Source organism: Peromyscus leucopus, chromosome X, assembly GCF_004664715.2.
Source record: "Peromyscus leucopus breed LL Stock chromosome X, UCI_PerLeu_2.1, whole genome shotgun sequence".
NCBI classification, from domain to species: Eukaryota; Metazoa; Chordata; class Mammalia; order Rodentia; family Cricetidae; genus Peromyscus; species Peromyscus leucopus.
In genome coordinates this window covers 57,533,777-57,547,179 of record NC_051083.1, presented here as the reverse complement: position 1 = coordinate 57,547,179, position 13,403 = coordinate 57,533,777, and the positions used below count along the sequence as shown (strand labels likewise).

The 13,403-nt window shown below is 38.3% G+C and overlaps 1 protein-coding gene across 1 annotated transcript in view; it reads left to right on the top strand.

The window, feature by feature from the left end:
* Nucleotides 1-13,106, top strand: part of LOC114703155 (tRNA (uracil-5-)-methyltransferase homolog A-like) — a 70,607-nt gene extending 57,501 nt beyond the window's left edge. The window contains 1 exon segment of the mRNA XM_037198777.1: nt 11,743-13,106. Within this exon segment, the coding sequence (XP_037054672.1) occupies nt 11,743-12,911 (1,169 nt within the window). The 3' untranslated portion in view covers nt 12,912-13,106.
* Nucleotides 13,107-13,403: the final 297 nt, after the last annotated feature.

The following is a 13,403-nucleotide window of genomic DNA, read 5'->3' as shown; positions in this document are numbered from 1 at the left end:
TCTGATCTTGACAACTAGATTCATGTTGCTTGGCATTTTCTCTACAGAACAAAACAGCAGCGGGCAAGGCATAATTAACTACTGTGGGGGTTGAAGGCATTATTTCCTTGGGGTAGACTATATAGGCTTTAGGCTTTGTATTTGAGAAGAGCAGGGGCTTCAGACCGTCTTTTCACAGCTTTCTGTTTTTATTAGCCTTAATTTGCAGTTTTTATATTTCTAAAGTTACTATAGGTAATCTAGAGGATTTTCTGTCCATATAGTTCTGGTACAAGCTGTAGAAAATAATGAACCCGAGACAGCATAACCTGGCTTGAGAGGTCTTGAATATAGATTCAAGGACCTCTTTTACTGTTTGGCCTACAAGTAACACCTCCATCATAATAGGAAATCGTGTATATATTTTGGATTCTGAGATATTCTTGATCTAGGATATGATGAAGAGCTTTATGCAAGTGAAAAAGAGAAACAGAAGACCTGGCCTTTGCCCCCTAATAATCACGAGGCTATCTACTCCTAGGTTCTCAATTATTTTTCTGTCAAAGGAGAATTGGATCTTCTGGTTTTGTTTGTTTGTTTTTGTTTTTGCATTATCAACAATTGATGAAGTCAGACATGGTCTTAATTTCTTTAATAAACATTTATACCTGGTTGTACATGATATTAACTTAGAAATAAGCAAGCCAAGACTAAAAGGTCATAAGCAGAAATAGCCAAAGACTCATAGAAACAAGCACTTGCCTTCAGTGGAAGGGACCCTGGAACAGTTATTGAGCATAGTAGTCTAAAACAGAAGAGTTGTTAAAAAGTTATTAGCATATACTCATTGCACAGAGTTATAGATATCATTATGACATTTTCATACATTCGCATAATGAACTGTCATCTTATTCACATCTTTGTTGATTTCTCCCTTCCACACTACTAATTATCTCCCATTTTTTCAGATTGTTATCAAGCATGCTAACTGAATTTCAACCTTATTTTCAATAAGGTGCAATATAAATTTTAATAAAAATGAATTTCTATTTTTCTCATTATAGATATGATACATATGTTTATATATGGTATACATATATGTTCTTTCATTTTTGAGATTAAAACATAATTACATAATTTCCATCTTCCCTCAAAACCTCCCATACACCCCTTATTGCTCTCTTTCAAATACATGGTCTCCAGGTCCTGGGCTCGTTGCATGAGTTAGCTGTTTGAAACCTGGGACTTATGCAGGGACGCTTGGCTCAATCTGGGAGGAGGGGACTGGACCTGCCTGAACTGAGTCTATCAGGTCGATCCCAGTCCTCGGGGGAGACCTTGATCTGGAGGAGGTGGGAATGGGGGGTGGGCTGGGGGGAAGGGGAGGGGGGCAGGAAGGAAGAGAACAAGGGAATCTGTGGCTATTATGTAGAACTGAATAGTATTGTAAAATAAATAAAAAACAAACACATGGTCTCTTTATTCATTAATTATTATTGTATATGTTTATACATATATAACTAAATACATAAGTACAACCTGCTCAGCCTGTGTAATGCTACTTATGTGTATGTGTTCAGAGCTGACCATTTGGTATTAGATAGCCAATTGGTGTGCCTTCTCTAGGGAAAACTAATTCTCCCATTCTCAGCATTAATATTTTTTGGAAAATTATATACATGAGTTCACAGTATTTATATAATTTCCATTCTTCCATCTCCTGCATTCAACTCCTTCCTCCCCATACCCTCTCCAAGATTCCTAACCTCTTATTATATAATTCTTATCATTTTTCACACACAAACAAATACACACACACACACACACACACACACACACACACACACACACATCCTGCCAAGCCAATTTAATATTTCTCATATATGCATGCATTTACTGCTGACCACTTTGGATCAGATAACCTATCACGGGATTCATCCTTGGAGAAAATTGATTTGTCTTTCCCCAGGAGGCAATGACTACTACATAAAGTTCATCTTGGGGCAGGATCTTTTGACGTTTCCCCTATCCCCAATGGCATGTCAACTGCTGTAGTCATTGTGCAGGTTTTGTTTAGGCAATGATATTGTTCAGATTTTACAGGTACAGCTTCCTAGTCCACTGGCTCTTACAGTCTTTCCACTCCTCCTTCTCTGATTTTCCTTGGTCTTTGCATAGGGCTTATGGAATAGATGTACTCATTGGTGCTAGACAGCCCAATTCCACATAAGAGAAAGAAAGGTAAGTACTTCTTTGTTTACCTAGAGGCAGTGGAACCTGGGAGAATGGAGCTGATAAATGAGGCAGACTAAAGTCTCATTCAATAGCCAACATTGTTCAGAGCATCAGACAATTTATACTCTGAGGATTAAGAAGAGTCGCACAAGCAAACTGTCTATCACAAGATCAAGCAATACATGGTGGGCAAGCTGCACAGGGAGAAAACATGTAGAGGCATATAAACAAATACCAATTGCTACCTGAGGTGGGCATGAAAACACATTACAAAAACAATTCTGTGTTTGGAAGAAACTGAGGTTACAAGATTCTTATCTCATTTTCTTGGAGTTTTCTCACAAGCACTCAGAATTCTTCTCACACAGCTTCACAGCACTCCATTCTTAGATTGTGTTCCAACACTGCTTTAGAGATTGGTTAATTTTCCTAACCTAATGATCCCTAGTTCCATCAATAATGTTCAAATGTACTCAGGAAGAGACTAATACAGTTGAGAACTGTGGAAAAATTAGTACAATGTGAATGAAGAAATCAAGTCATAATATTCATATACATGAATAACAGCATACATATGATCATTGTTTAGAATTAGAGGGGAATATTAGAATGATTTTTTCAAGTTTTATTTCATTTCGAGAATTTTTTATTCATTTATATACCAACCACAGATCCCCCTCTCATCCCTCCTCTTGTTTCTCTCCAGCTTACCCCTTCACCCCCTCATCCCCTTCTTCAAAAAAGTAAGGCCTGGTACATTCAGTTGAGGCAGGTCCAAACCCCTCCTTCCTGTACCAAGGCTGCACTAAATGTTCCACCATAGACACTGGGCTCCAAAAAGCTGGCTTATGCACCAGGGAAAGGTCCCAATCCCATTGCCTGGGGTCCCCTAAACAGTTCAAGCTAAACAACCGAGGTGGGAATGAGGGGTAGGCTGGGGAGGGGGTACATAAAATGAATAGAAAATCTCTTAATACAAAAAGGAAAAAAAGAGTAAGGCCTCCCATGGGGAGTCAGCAAAGACTGATACACTTAGTTGAGGCAGGACTAAGCCCCTCCCTGCCTACATCAAGGCTGAGCAAGGTATCCCACTATAGGTAGTGGGCTCCAAAAAGTCAGCTCATGCACCAGGGATAGATTTTGATCCCACTGCCAGGGCCCCCTTAACAGACCAAGCTACACAACTGTCTCCCACGTGCAGAGGGCCTAGTCTGGTCACATACAGGCTCCACAGCTGTCTGTCTAGTTTGTGAGTTCCTATGAGCTTGGTTCAGTTGTCACTGTAGATTTCCCCATCATGATCTTGACCCCCCATGCTCATAGAATCCCTCTTCTCTCTCTTCAACTGGACTTCTGGAGCTCAGCCTAGTGCTTGGCTGTGGATCTCTGCATCTGCTTCCATCAGTTACTGGATGAAGGATCTATGATGACAGTTAGGGTATTCACCAATCTGATTACCAGGGTAGGCCAGTTCAGGCACCTTCTCCACTATTGCTAGTAGTCTAAGCTGGGGTCATCTTTGTGGATTCCTGGGAACTTCCCTAGCACCAGGTTTTTCCCTAACCCCATAATGGCTCCCTCTATTAAGATATCTCTTTCATTGTTCTCCCACACCATCCTTCCCCACACCTCAACCATCCTGTTCCCTCATGTTCTCATTTTCCATCTCCTACACTCTACTGCCCCTCCTCATCCACAGTTTACTCAGGAGATGTCATCTATTTCCTTTTCCCAGGGAGATCCATGCAAACCTCTTAGGGTCCTCCTTGTTAGCTAGCTTCTCTGTGGATTATAGTTGGTTATCCTTTGCTTTTACATTTAGTATCTACTTATGAGTGAGTACATACCATGTTTGTCTTTCTGAGTCTTGGTTACCTAATACAGGATAATATTTTCTAGTTCTATTCATTTGCCTGCAAATTTCATGATGCGAGTGACGCTGAGTAACTGAGTAACACTCCATTGTGTATATGTACCACATTTTCTTTATCCATTCATCAGTTGAGGGGCATCTAGGTTGTTTCCAGGTTCTGGCTATTTATGAATAATGCTGCTATGAACATAGCTGAGCAAGTGTCCTTGTGGTATGATTGAGCATCCCTTGGGTATATGCCTAAGAGTAGTATCATTGGATCTTGAGGTGGCTTGATTCCCAATTTTCTGAGAAGCTGCCATACTTATTTACAAAGTGGCTGTACAAGTTTGCACTCCCACCAACAGTGGAGGAGTGTTCCCCTGGCTCCATATCCTCTCCAATATAAGCTGTCTTTAGTGTTTTTTTGTCTTAGCCATTCTGAGAGGTATAAGGTGGTATCAAAGAGTTGTTTTGATTTGCATCTCCCTGATGACTAAGGATGCTGAGCAATTCCTTAAATGTATTTCAACCATTTGATATTCTTTTTTTGAGAAATCTCTGTTGAGATCTGTCGCCCATTTTTAAATTTGGTTGTTTGGTATTTTGATGTCTATTTTATTGTTTTTTTAAAATATATTTTGGAGTTCAGCCCACTGTCAGATGTGGGGTTGGTAAAGATCTTTTCCCATTCTGTAGTCTATCATTTTGTCTTATGTACCATGTCCTTTACCTTACAGAAGCGTCTCAGTTTCAGGAGGTCCCATTTATTAATTGCTGCTCCCAGTGTCTGTGCTTCTAGTGTTATATTTAGGAAGTGGTCTCCTGTGCCAGTGCATTCAAGGTTACTTCCTACTTTCAGTGTAATTGGATTTATACTTAGGACTTGGACTTGAGTTTTTTTTTTTTTTTTTTTCAGTCTTCAACATGTTAACATCTAGTTATGCAAGCACTGTTTGTTGAAGATGCTTTTTTTTCCATTGTGCAACTTTGACTTCTTTATCAAAAATCAGGTGTTCATAGGTGTGTAGATTGATGTCTAGGTCTTCAATTTGATTCCATTGTTCTACATATCAGTTTTTTATGCCAATACCAAGCTGTTTTTATTACTGTAGTTCTATAGTAGAGCTTGAAGTCAGGGGTGGTGATGCTTCCAGAAGTTGCTTTATTGTACAGGATTGTTTTAGCTATCCCTTGGGTTTTTTTTTTGTTTGTTTGTTTTTCCATATGAAATTGAATATTGTTCTTTTGAGGTCTGTGAAGAATTGCATTGGGATTTTAATGGGGATTGCATTGAATCTGTATATTGCTTTTGGTAAGATTGCCATTTTTACTCGGTTGGTTCTGCCTATCCATAAGCATGGGAAATCTTTCCATTTTCTGGTAACTTTTTCAATTTTTCTTCAAAGACTTAAAGTTGTTGTCATACAGGTCTTTCACTTGCTATTATAGATCTACAACTTGCCAAAGTACATGCAATAAGTGACTGAGGTGTTCAATTCTAACTATTACAATACAATCCTTATACCTAACATTCAGGGAAATTGCAGAATTGGGGAGAGAAGGATTATAAGAGCAAAAGGCATTCCCTAAGCTTGACAGGGATAAAACACCTATGACATTTGAACACTGGGTTATCTTGAACATAATTGGATACAAGTAAATATGAACAATGCTAAATGGACTCAGTAAGTTGTATATACATGCGGGTATATATTTGTATGCATATATATATATATGTATATATATATATATACATTAAGACATTTCAAATGGATAAAAGATCTCAATATGATGATACCTGAAACTGCTAGAAAAAAAATCATAGGCAACTCTCCAAATATAGATGTAGGAAATGATTTTCTATATAGGACCATGTTTGTCTAGAAATTGTGTTCAACCATGTTTGTCTAGAAACTGTAGTCAACAATTGACAAGTGGGACCTCATAAAACTAAAAACCTTCTGTATAGTAAAGGAAACAATAATGTGAAAATGAAACGCATAGAGTTGGAGAAAATATTCACCAGTTATATATTTGATAAAAGATTAATGTCCAGAAAATGTAAAGAACTAAAAAAATAAAAATCAAGACAATAAATAAAATTGGCCATGGATCTGAACATAGAGTTCTCAAAATAAGGAGTACAAATGTTTAAGAAATATCTCAAAAAGTGTTCAACATACTTAGCAATTAGGGATGTGCAAATTAAAACTACGTTCAAGATTTCACCTTGCTCTAGTCAGAATAGATAAAATCAAGAAAACAATTAACAACTAATACTGAAGAGGGTATGGTAAAAGGGGAACACATTCATTCTGGTGGTAGTGCAAACTCATAGCCATGACAGAAGTTGGTGTGAAGTTTCTTCAAAAAGCTAAATATAAATCTACCATATAATATGGCTATATACTCTTGGACATATACTGAAAGATTCTATATCATGCCAGATACTAGCTCATCTGTGTTCACTGATTCTGTACTCAAAATAACTTGGAAATGCCTATTTGTTAGTTTTGTAAAGCGAGAGAGAAGGTGAGGAATTGGGTGGGTGTGGAGCTGATGGTCTGGGGAGAGTTGGGGGATGGAAAAGTATGACCAGAATGTATTATATGAAAAAAATTATTTTCAATTTAAAAAATAGTGAGAAAATAGAAACACCCTTTATATCCATCAACTGATGAATTGTTAACAAAAGTGTAGTATATTTACACAATGGAATATTGTTTAACTGTTTAGAGAACTAAATTATGAAAATTGCAGGTAAATGGATATAACTAGAAAATATTGTGCTGAGGTGGCCCAGACCCAGAATGACAAAGGCCACATAATTGTTTCAGAACTTGAGATGTGAGTAACCAGAGACACAAGGAAGGTTAAAAGGGACTAAGGGAACAGAGGTGGAGAGAAGAAACAATAGAGGGTGGACTAGCAGTTAGCAGGACAGGTACTCTGAGAGTTGAAATAGGACAGAGAAGGAGGCTTTGACTGGACAATACAAACAGAGCGAGAAATAACACTAAGGAAGTCTAAAAAAGCCATGGGGAATTATTCTTTTATGTTTTTCTAAAATCACATATAATATACATTACTTAAACAGTTTAAGTGAAATTATGCCACTTAGTATTTAACAAAAACTCTAGTGGAAAACCTCCCCTCAACTTTTTCAAGTGTCATCACACTGAGATCTTTGGGGAAGGCAAAAAGACTCCAAAAATAGTTTAAGTATTTTTCCATTGTCTTTGATCTGCGCACCTCTGAGAAGCTGAAAGTAAAACCCTATTGCTCAAGATACCAAACCCTTCTGACAAAGGACTTGGAGGAACTAAGTTGGAACTTATTCAAAAGCCTCTTACTGGAGCACTAACTTTCATTGTATCTGAAGGTGCTATGCAAGTGAACAAGGAATAAACACAGTCAATAACCCTGTGCAACTGTAATGTCTATGAACCACAACAATAGCCAGCATGGCAAGACAGTCCCAAAGGTGTAATAGTGGCACTTATATATTGGGGGTAACTAACAACAATTGGACTTTAGGCTTCCTCAACAGAAGGGAATTCATTCCTTATACTGTAAATCTAGCTAATATGGCTGGTGGGTCCATGGATCCCAGAGGGGAACTTACTACTGCCACTTTCCTCAATCAGCATAATTCTAATGTACATTTTAAACACTTATTTTATATTCACAAGTAAGTATAACCCTTACCCCTCATCAAAGAAACTTCTCTTTGCAAGATATGAAGACCATTATAGAACCCCACAACTGGTCAAAGTGTAGAGAACAACTGATTTTGGGGTGCCTAGCCCCAATTGATACAGTACAACCCCTAAACCCAAGATTCAGGAAGCAATCACAGAAGACAGGGAAGAAGGATTTTAAGAGCCAGACATCTAGGATGTCTGCTACATGATCGTGTCTTCTATTTAAGACAGGGTAGCTGTGTCCGTGAAATCTCAACAATACAGTAGCCTATATACTGGAGAGATAGTTCAGTGGTTAAGAACACTGGCTACACTTCCAGAGAACCAGAGTTTGAATTCCAACACCCACAAGACAATTCATTATCATTTGTCACTGAAGTTCCAGTGGATCTCACACCCTTTTCTGGCCTCTACAAGGACCAGACATGCATGTGGTACACAGATATACATAGACAGAAAACACCCATACACATCAAATAAAATAACATTTTAAAACAGAAACTGTTTAAAAAATACCATAGTCTAAGGAAGACCTGAAGAATGACAACACCATTTACATGCCAGTATGGATGGAGAAACTTACAAAGCCCCACTCATAGATGAAAATGAGATATAGATGATCAATGACTCCTGGGAGACAGAATCAATCCTTCCTAGTTGGCTATCCAATACCAAATGATCAGACATATATGTGTTTGTATATATATATATATATATATATATATATATATATATATATATGTATATATATATGTGTGTGTGTGTGTGTGTAACACAAAAGTGATCCAACAAGTTTTATTTATATATTTATGTGGTTGTAAACATAGAGCAATAATAATTACAGAATATCAAACAAAACAATAGAGATAACAAATGAAAGTAGAAGGAGGGCTTGAAGGTAGAGAAAGGGTAAGAGTGAGATAGAGAGCAGGATATGATAATAGGGAACTGAAGATGACCAACAAATATTACATATACTTATATTTGTGAAACATCATAATGAAACTCATTACCTTACATGACTAATAAATGCTAGTAAAAATCAATGAACATTCAGTCAATTTCAAACAATGATCTTTGACAATGTAATATGAAAGGAGCTAGAGATAAAGAATTGAACACTGTATTCCAATGAAACTTTGTGTACTAAAACAGAGTATGTTTTCGGGTGGCCAGACCTTGAAGCAGTTGATAATAAATTCCTATATATAGAATCTTTAGTGGTATTTTTCAATGCTTATGAATTCTACTGATGACTTTGAGCTTTAAATGCTTAAGATAGTAATCTTGGAATATAAGTTTCATAACTCAGCATAGTAATGTATACTGTAAGCATTCTACATTAAAGTGTTTTCCTCTAGCAGCAAGAACAAGTCAAGCCTGTTCAGTCTTATCATTCCTATTTAATATAATGATTGAAATCATAGAGGAAGAAGGACAAATAAAAAATAAAAGACACAAATAGGAAAAGAAGTAAAATTATTCCTATTTATAGCTGCTAAAATCCTACACTTAAAAGACCCTTGAAAGTCTATGATAAGTATACTGTTACATCCGATGAACAATTTATCAAAGTTAAAAGATACATGATAAATACATAATAAAATCACTAACAGTTGATTAAAGCTTTTACATCCATTTATTTGTGAATGAGAGGGACAGGTATGCACATGTGGATATCAAATGACAAATTGTAGAAGTCAATCCTCTCCCTTCACTATAGGGATTGTGGGATCAAACTCAGACTGTTGCACTTGATAGCAAGTGCCCTCATATAATAAGCCATTTCTCAGGGCCCTAGTATCTTTTCTGTGTATTAACAGTGAATTCACAAAGAGAAAAAGAAAGGAAAAGCCTCATTCAGAATAGTCTAAAAAATCCTAGGAATAAATTCTGCTAAGGAAGTGAAACACTTGTACAACTCAACCCATGAAATACTAAAGAAAAAATAGAAAAGGATTCTAGCACATAAACAAACCATCTACATGTCCCAGTTATGTATATTTTAGGTATATATTCAAAAGTGTCACAATCAGTACTTCCTTGTCAGGCATTACTGATGAAGAAGAAAGGCATTTATTATTGTTGACTAAAATTATTAAATCTTTACATATATGTTGCTGTAAAATATCTCTATGTTTTTCATGAAGGAAGTTATTTGGAACATTGCACAAAATTATAACCTAAGATTCTTACTAGATTTAAGCTTATTTTTAGTAATATCTATCATTATTCTGTGACTTAGTTATTTTGTAATCTCTTTATCTGTGATTTGTGTAGTTGGATATTGTATTTTCTCACAGCCTCCTTCATTAGCATTAATTGAGAACTTATGATACACAAGGTACTCTTAACATAGATCCTATAGTTCCATGAATAAATTACACATATATTGTCCTGAAAAACTTTCTAGGCTCTTGAACAAGATTTGAGAACATTGATAAGAAATACTAAAACTGTACATAGTGAACTTGGAGTCAAGGATATCTTTACAAAGCACATAAAGTTTGAGGTGGTTTTAAGAATGATAATAATGGATTCTAATCATCTATTCAATATCTTTTCCAGTGCATGTTAACTTGCCTGTCTAATGAACATTTATTGACAGTTATGATTCTAGTACCATGTTGGTCCCTGGAAGCTAAAGTGGTAATCACAGAGACAAATAATTCATAATCTAATTCACATAATTTTAAGTCATTGAGTAATTTATTATAAATGAGGGGGCAACATAACATAGTACACAAGACCACGGACTCTGGGGCCCAAGTTCAAAACTTTATCTAGCTCTATCATTTACTAGCTATAAGACCATGGGTAAACAATTTACCCTTTCTCTGCTTAGGTATATGCATCTGAAAAACAAGAATAAGAATATCACATACTTTGCAGGACTACTGTGAAAATTGTATTAGAATATAGATCTAAAGTGTTTAGAATAGTTGCTGTGCTATCCAAGTGTTTATCTTTTTTATAACTGTAGCATGCAGTAAAGAAGAAATTCTGGTAGTATGAGAAGTACATAACATTGATTAGAGGAAAGGGAAATCTTGTTTGGGAATTTATAAAAACCTTTCTGAAGAAGAGGAAGTTAATCTAAGATCCCTAATCAGAGAAAATTTCCCAGATGGTCTGTAGTTTGAATTCTAATTGGTCTTAATAAAAACACAGAGTCAGATACTGGGATAAATGCTGAAAGCTCAGAAAAGGAACCAGCCACTAGATTCTTACCTCTACCGAATCCTCAGCCTGAAAGGACTGAGCTTCTGTCTCCACACTGCCTTATCATTTCCTCTCTCTGCCTAGACATATCACTTCCTGTTTTCTCCCTGCCAAGTACTGGGATTAAAGATGTGTGCCACTACTGCCTGGCTCCTAGTGACTAGCTCTGTACTCTGACCTCCAGGCAAGCTTTATTTGTGACAGTACAAACAAAATATCACCACAGTGGTCATGAAATTGACATATCTGGAAGAATGCAAAGAATTAGTAATACCTGGTTCTTAAGAATTGATCAAAAGACAATTATCTTTGATATAAAGAAAGTGGAACATTACCTACATGTTTAAAGTACATGAGCGAGATAATAAACTTCGGTTAGTAGAAAAATCACTTTGGCTGCATGTGAAATAAAAATGGAAAAGGGCATAAAAATTAGAAATGATGGTAACAATTAGGAAACTAGTAAAATCCAGGTGAAAGATGGTGGTGATTGAAACAATTCGCAGACGTGAACAAATGTGGGTAGATCCAAGGAACATTCACGAAATCAAAACAGTAGAAAGAATTTAAGAACTTAGTAATTGATTGTGTGTTTGAGTGATGAAAGGAATGTGTGAAAGATGAAGTGAGGATGTTAATTTCAGGCCTTTTAAAGCTATTGAGTACACAGAGAGACTTTATTGAAGAACAAAAACTGTGATGAAAGCAAGTTACCATGAAAGAAAATGGGGTGTTAAATTTGCTCAGTTCTGTGGGTGCTGCAAAAACTGAGCAAGGAAATTGGGAGCACCAACCGCGCCCTGCTACCCTGGCTGCTCACACAGAGACAACAGCATAATAAGGCTTGTTGCCCACTGGAGGGGGTCAGGCCATCACCCCAGCAGATTGAATACCGCAGTAAGTGTGAGTTTCTGGTCAGAGTTGGGGTGGATGGAGAAGACAACACCGTTGGCTGAAGGCTCGGCAAGTACAAGGGCGGAACCTGCGATGTGGCAGCCCCCTTTGACACTGTGCACATTCCAGAGGCCACGAAGCAGGTGGTGAAGGCCTTCCAGGAATTCATTCAGTCCATCCCATACTCGGCATATGACCCTGAGACATATACAGGCCACTGGAAGCAGCTGACTTTTCGTACCAGCCGCAGAGGCCAGGCCATGGCCATTGCCTACTTCCACCCCCAGAAACTGAGCTCGGAGGAGTTGGCAGGGCTGAAGGCCTCCCTGGTGTACCACTTCATGGAAGGGCCAGGCAAGGCCAGTGGGGTGACCTGCCTCTACTTTGTGGAAGAGGGACATAGGAAGACTCCCAGCCAGGAAGGCCTGCCCCTGGAGCATATGGCTGGTGACCAGTGCATCCAGGAGGACCTGCTGGGGCTGACCTTCCATATCTCCCCTCACGCATTCTTCCAGATAAACACACCTGCAGCTGAAGTGCTCTACACAGTCATCCAGGAATGGGCTCAGCTGGATGGGGGCAGTACCGTGCTGGAGGTATGCTGTGGCACTGGCACCATAGGCCTGGCCCTGGCTCGGAAGGTGAAGAGAGTAGTTGGAATTGAGCTGTGCCAGGAGGGTGTGGAGGATGCCCATGTGAACGCCCGTACCAATGAGTTGAGCAACGTTGAATTCTGCTGTGGCAGGGCTGAGGATCTTGTGCCAGGCTTGGTGAGCAGACTGTCCTCCCAACAACTTGTAGCTGTCCTAGACCCACCACGGGCTGGCCTACATTCCAAGGTGATTCTGGCCATTCATAGACCTGAGAACATCAAGCGACTCCTGTATGTTTCCTGCAATCCCCGTGCAGCCATTGGCAACTTTGTGGACCTCTGCAGGGCCCCATCTAACAGAATAAAAGGCATCCCATTCCATGGACCTATTCCCACAGACTCCACACTGAGAGATGCTCATCCTTTTTGAGATGAGCCGTGGACCTATTCCCACAGACTCCACACTGCGAGATGCTCATTCTTTTTGAGAGGATGGAACAACACCCTAACGACATAGGAGCCCTGGGGCATCAGGACTCTCAAACCCCAAGAAATCCTCCTGATGCCACCCCAAAGGAAACAGAGACTTCCTTCTCATCCTAGGTCTTGGGAACTGCAGAAGTACAGAACAAAAACTGAAAGCTCCTTACTAAGCAGAGGGTGGCAGGCAAACAGTGGTGGGCATGAGACTGGCCTAGCTGGTACTACGAACACCTGTGTCCTGCAATGGGACAGCCAGACTCCAGAATAAATGATTGCTAATTTGCTGATGAAAAAAAAATTGCTCAGTTCTGAATATATGCAAGGTAACATGCTGCATACTTTAAATCAATTATTTTATTTAATATTCAGTAGCTCTCCGAGAAGAACATAATTTTACATTTGAAATTTTTTGAAGTCGAAGTATAAAGCAGTTGAATAA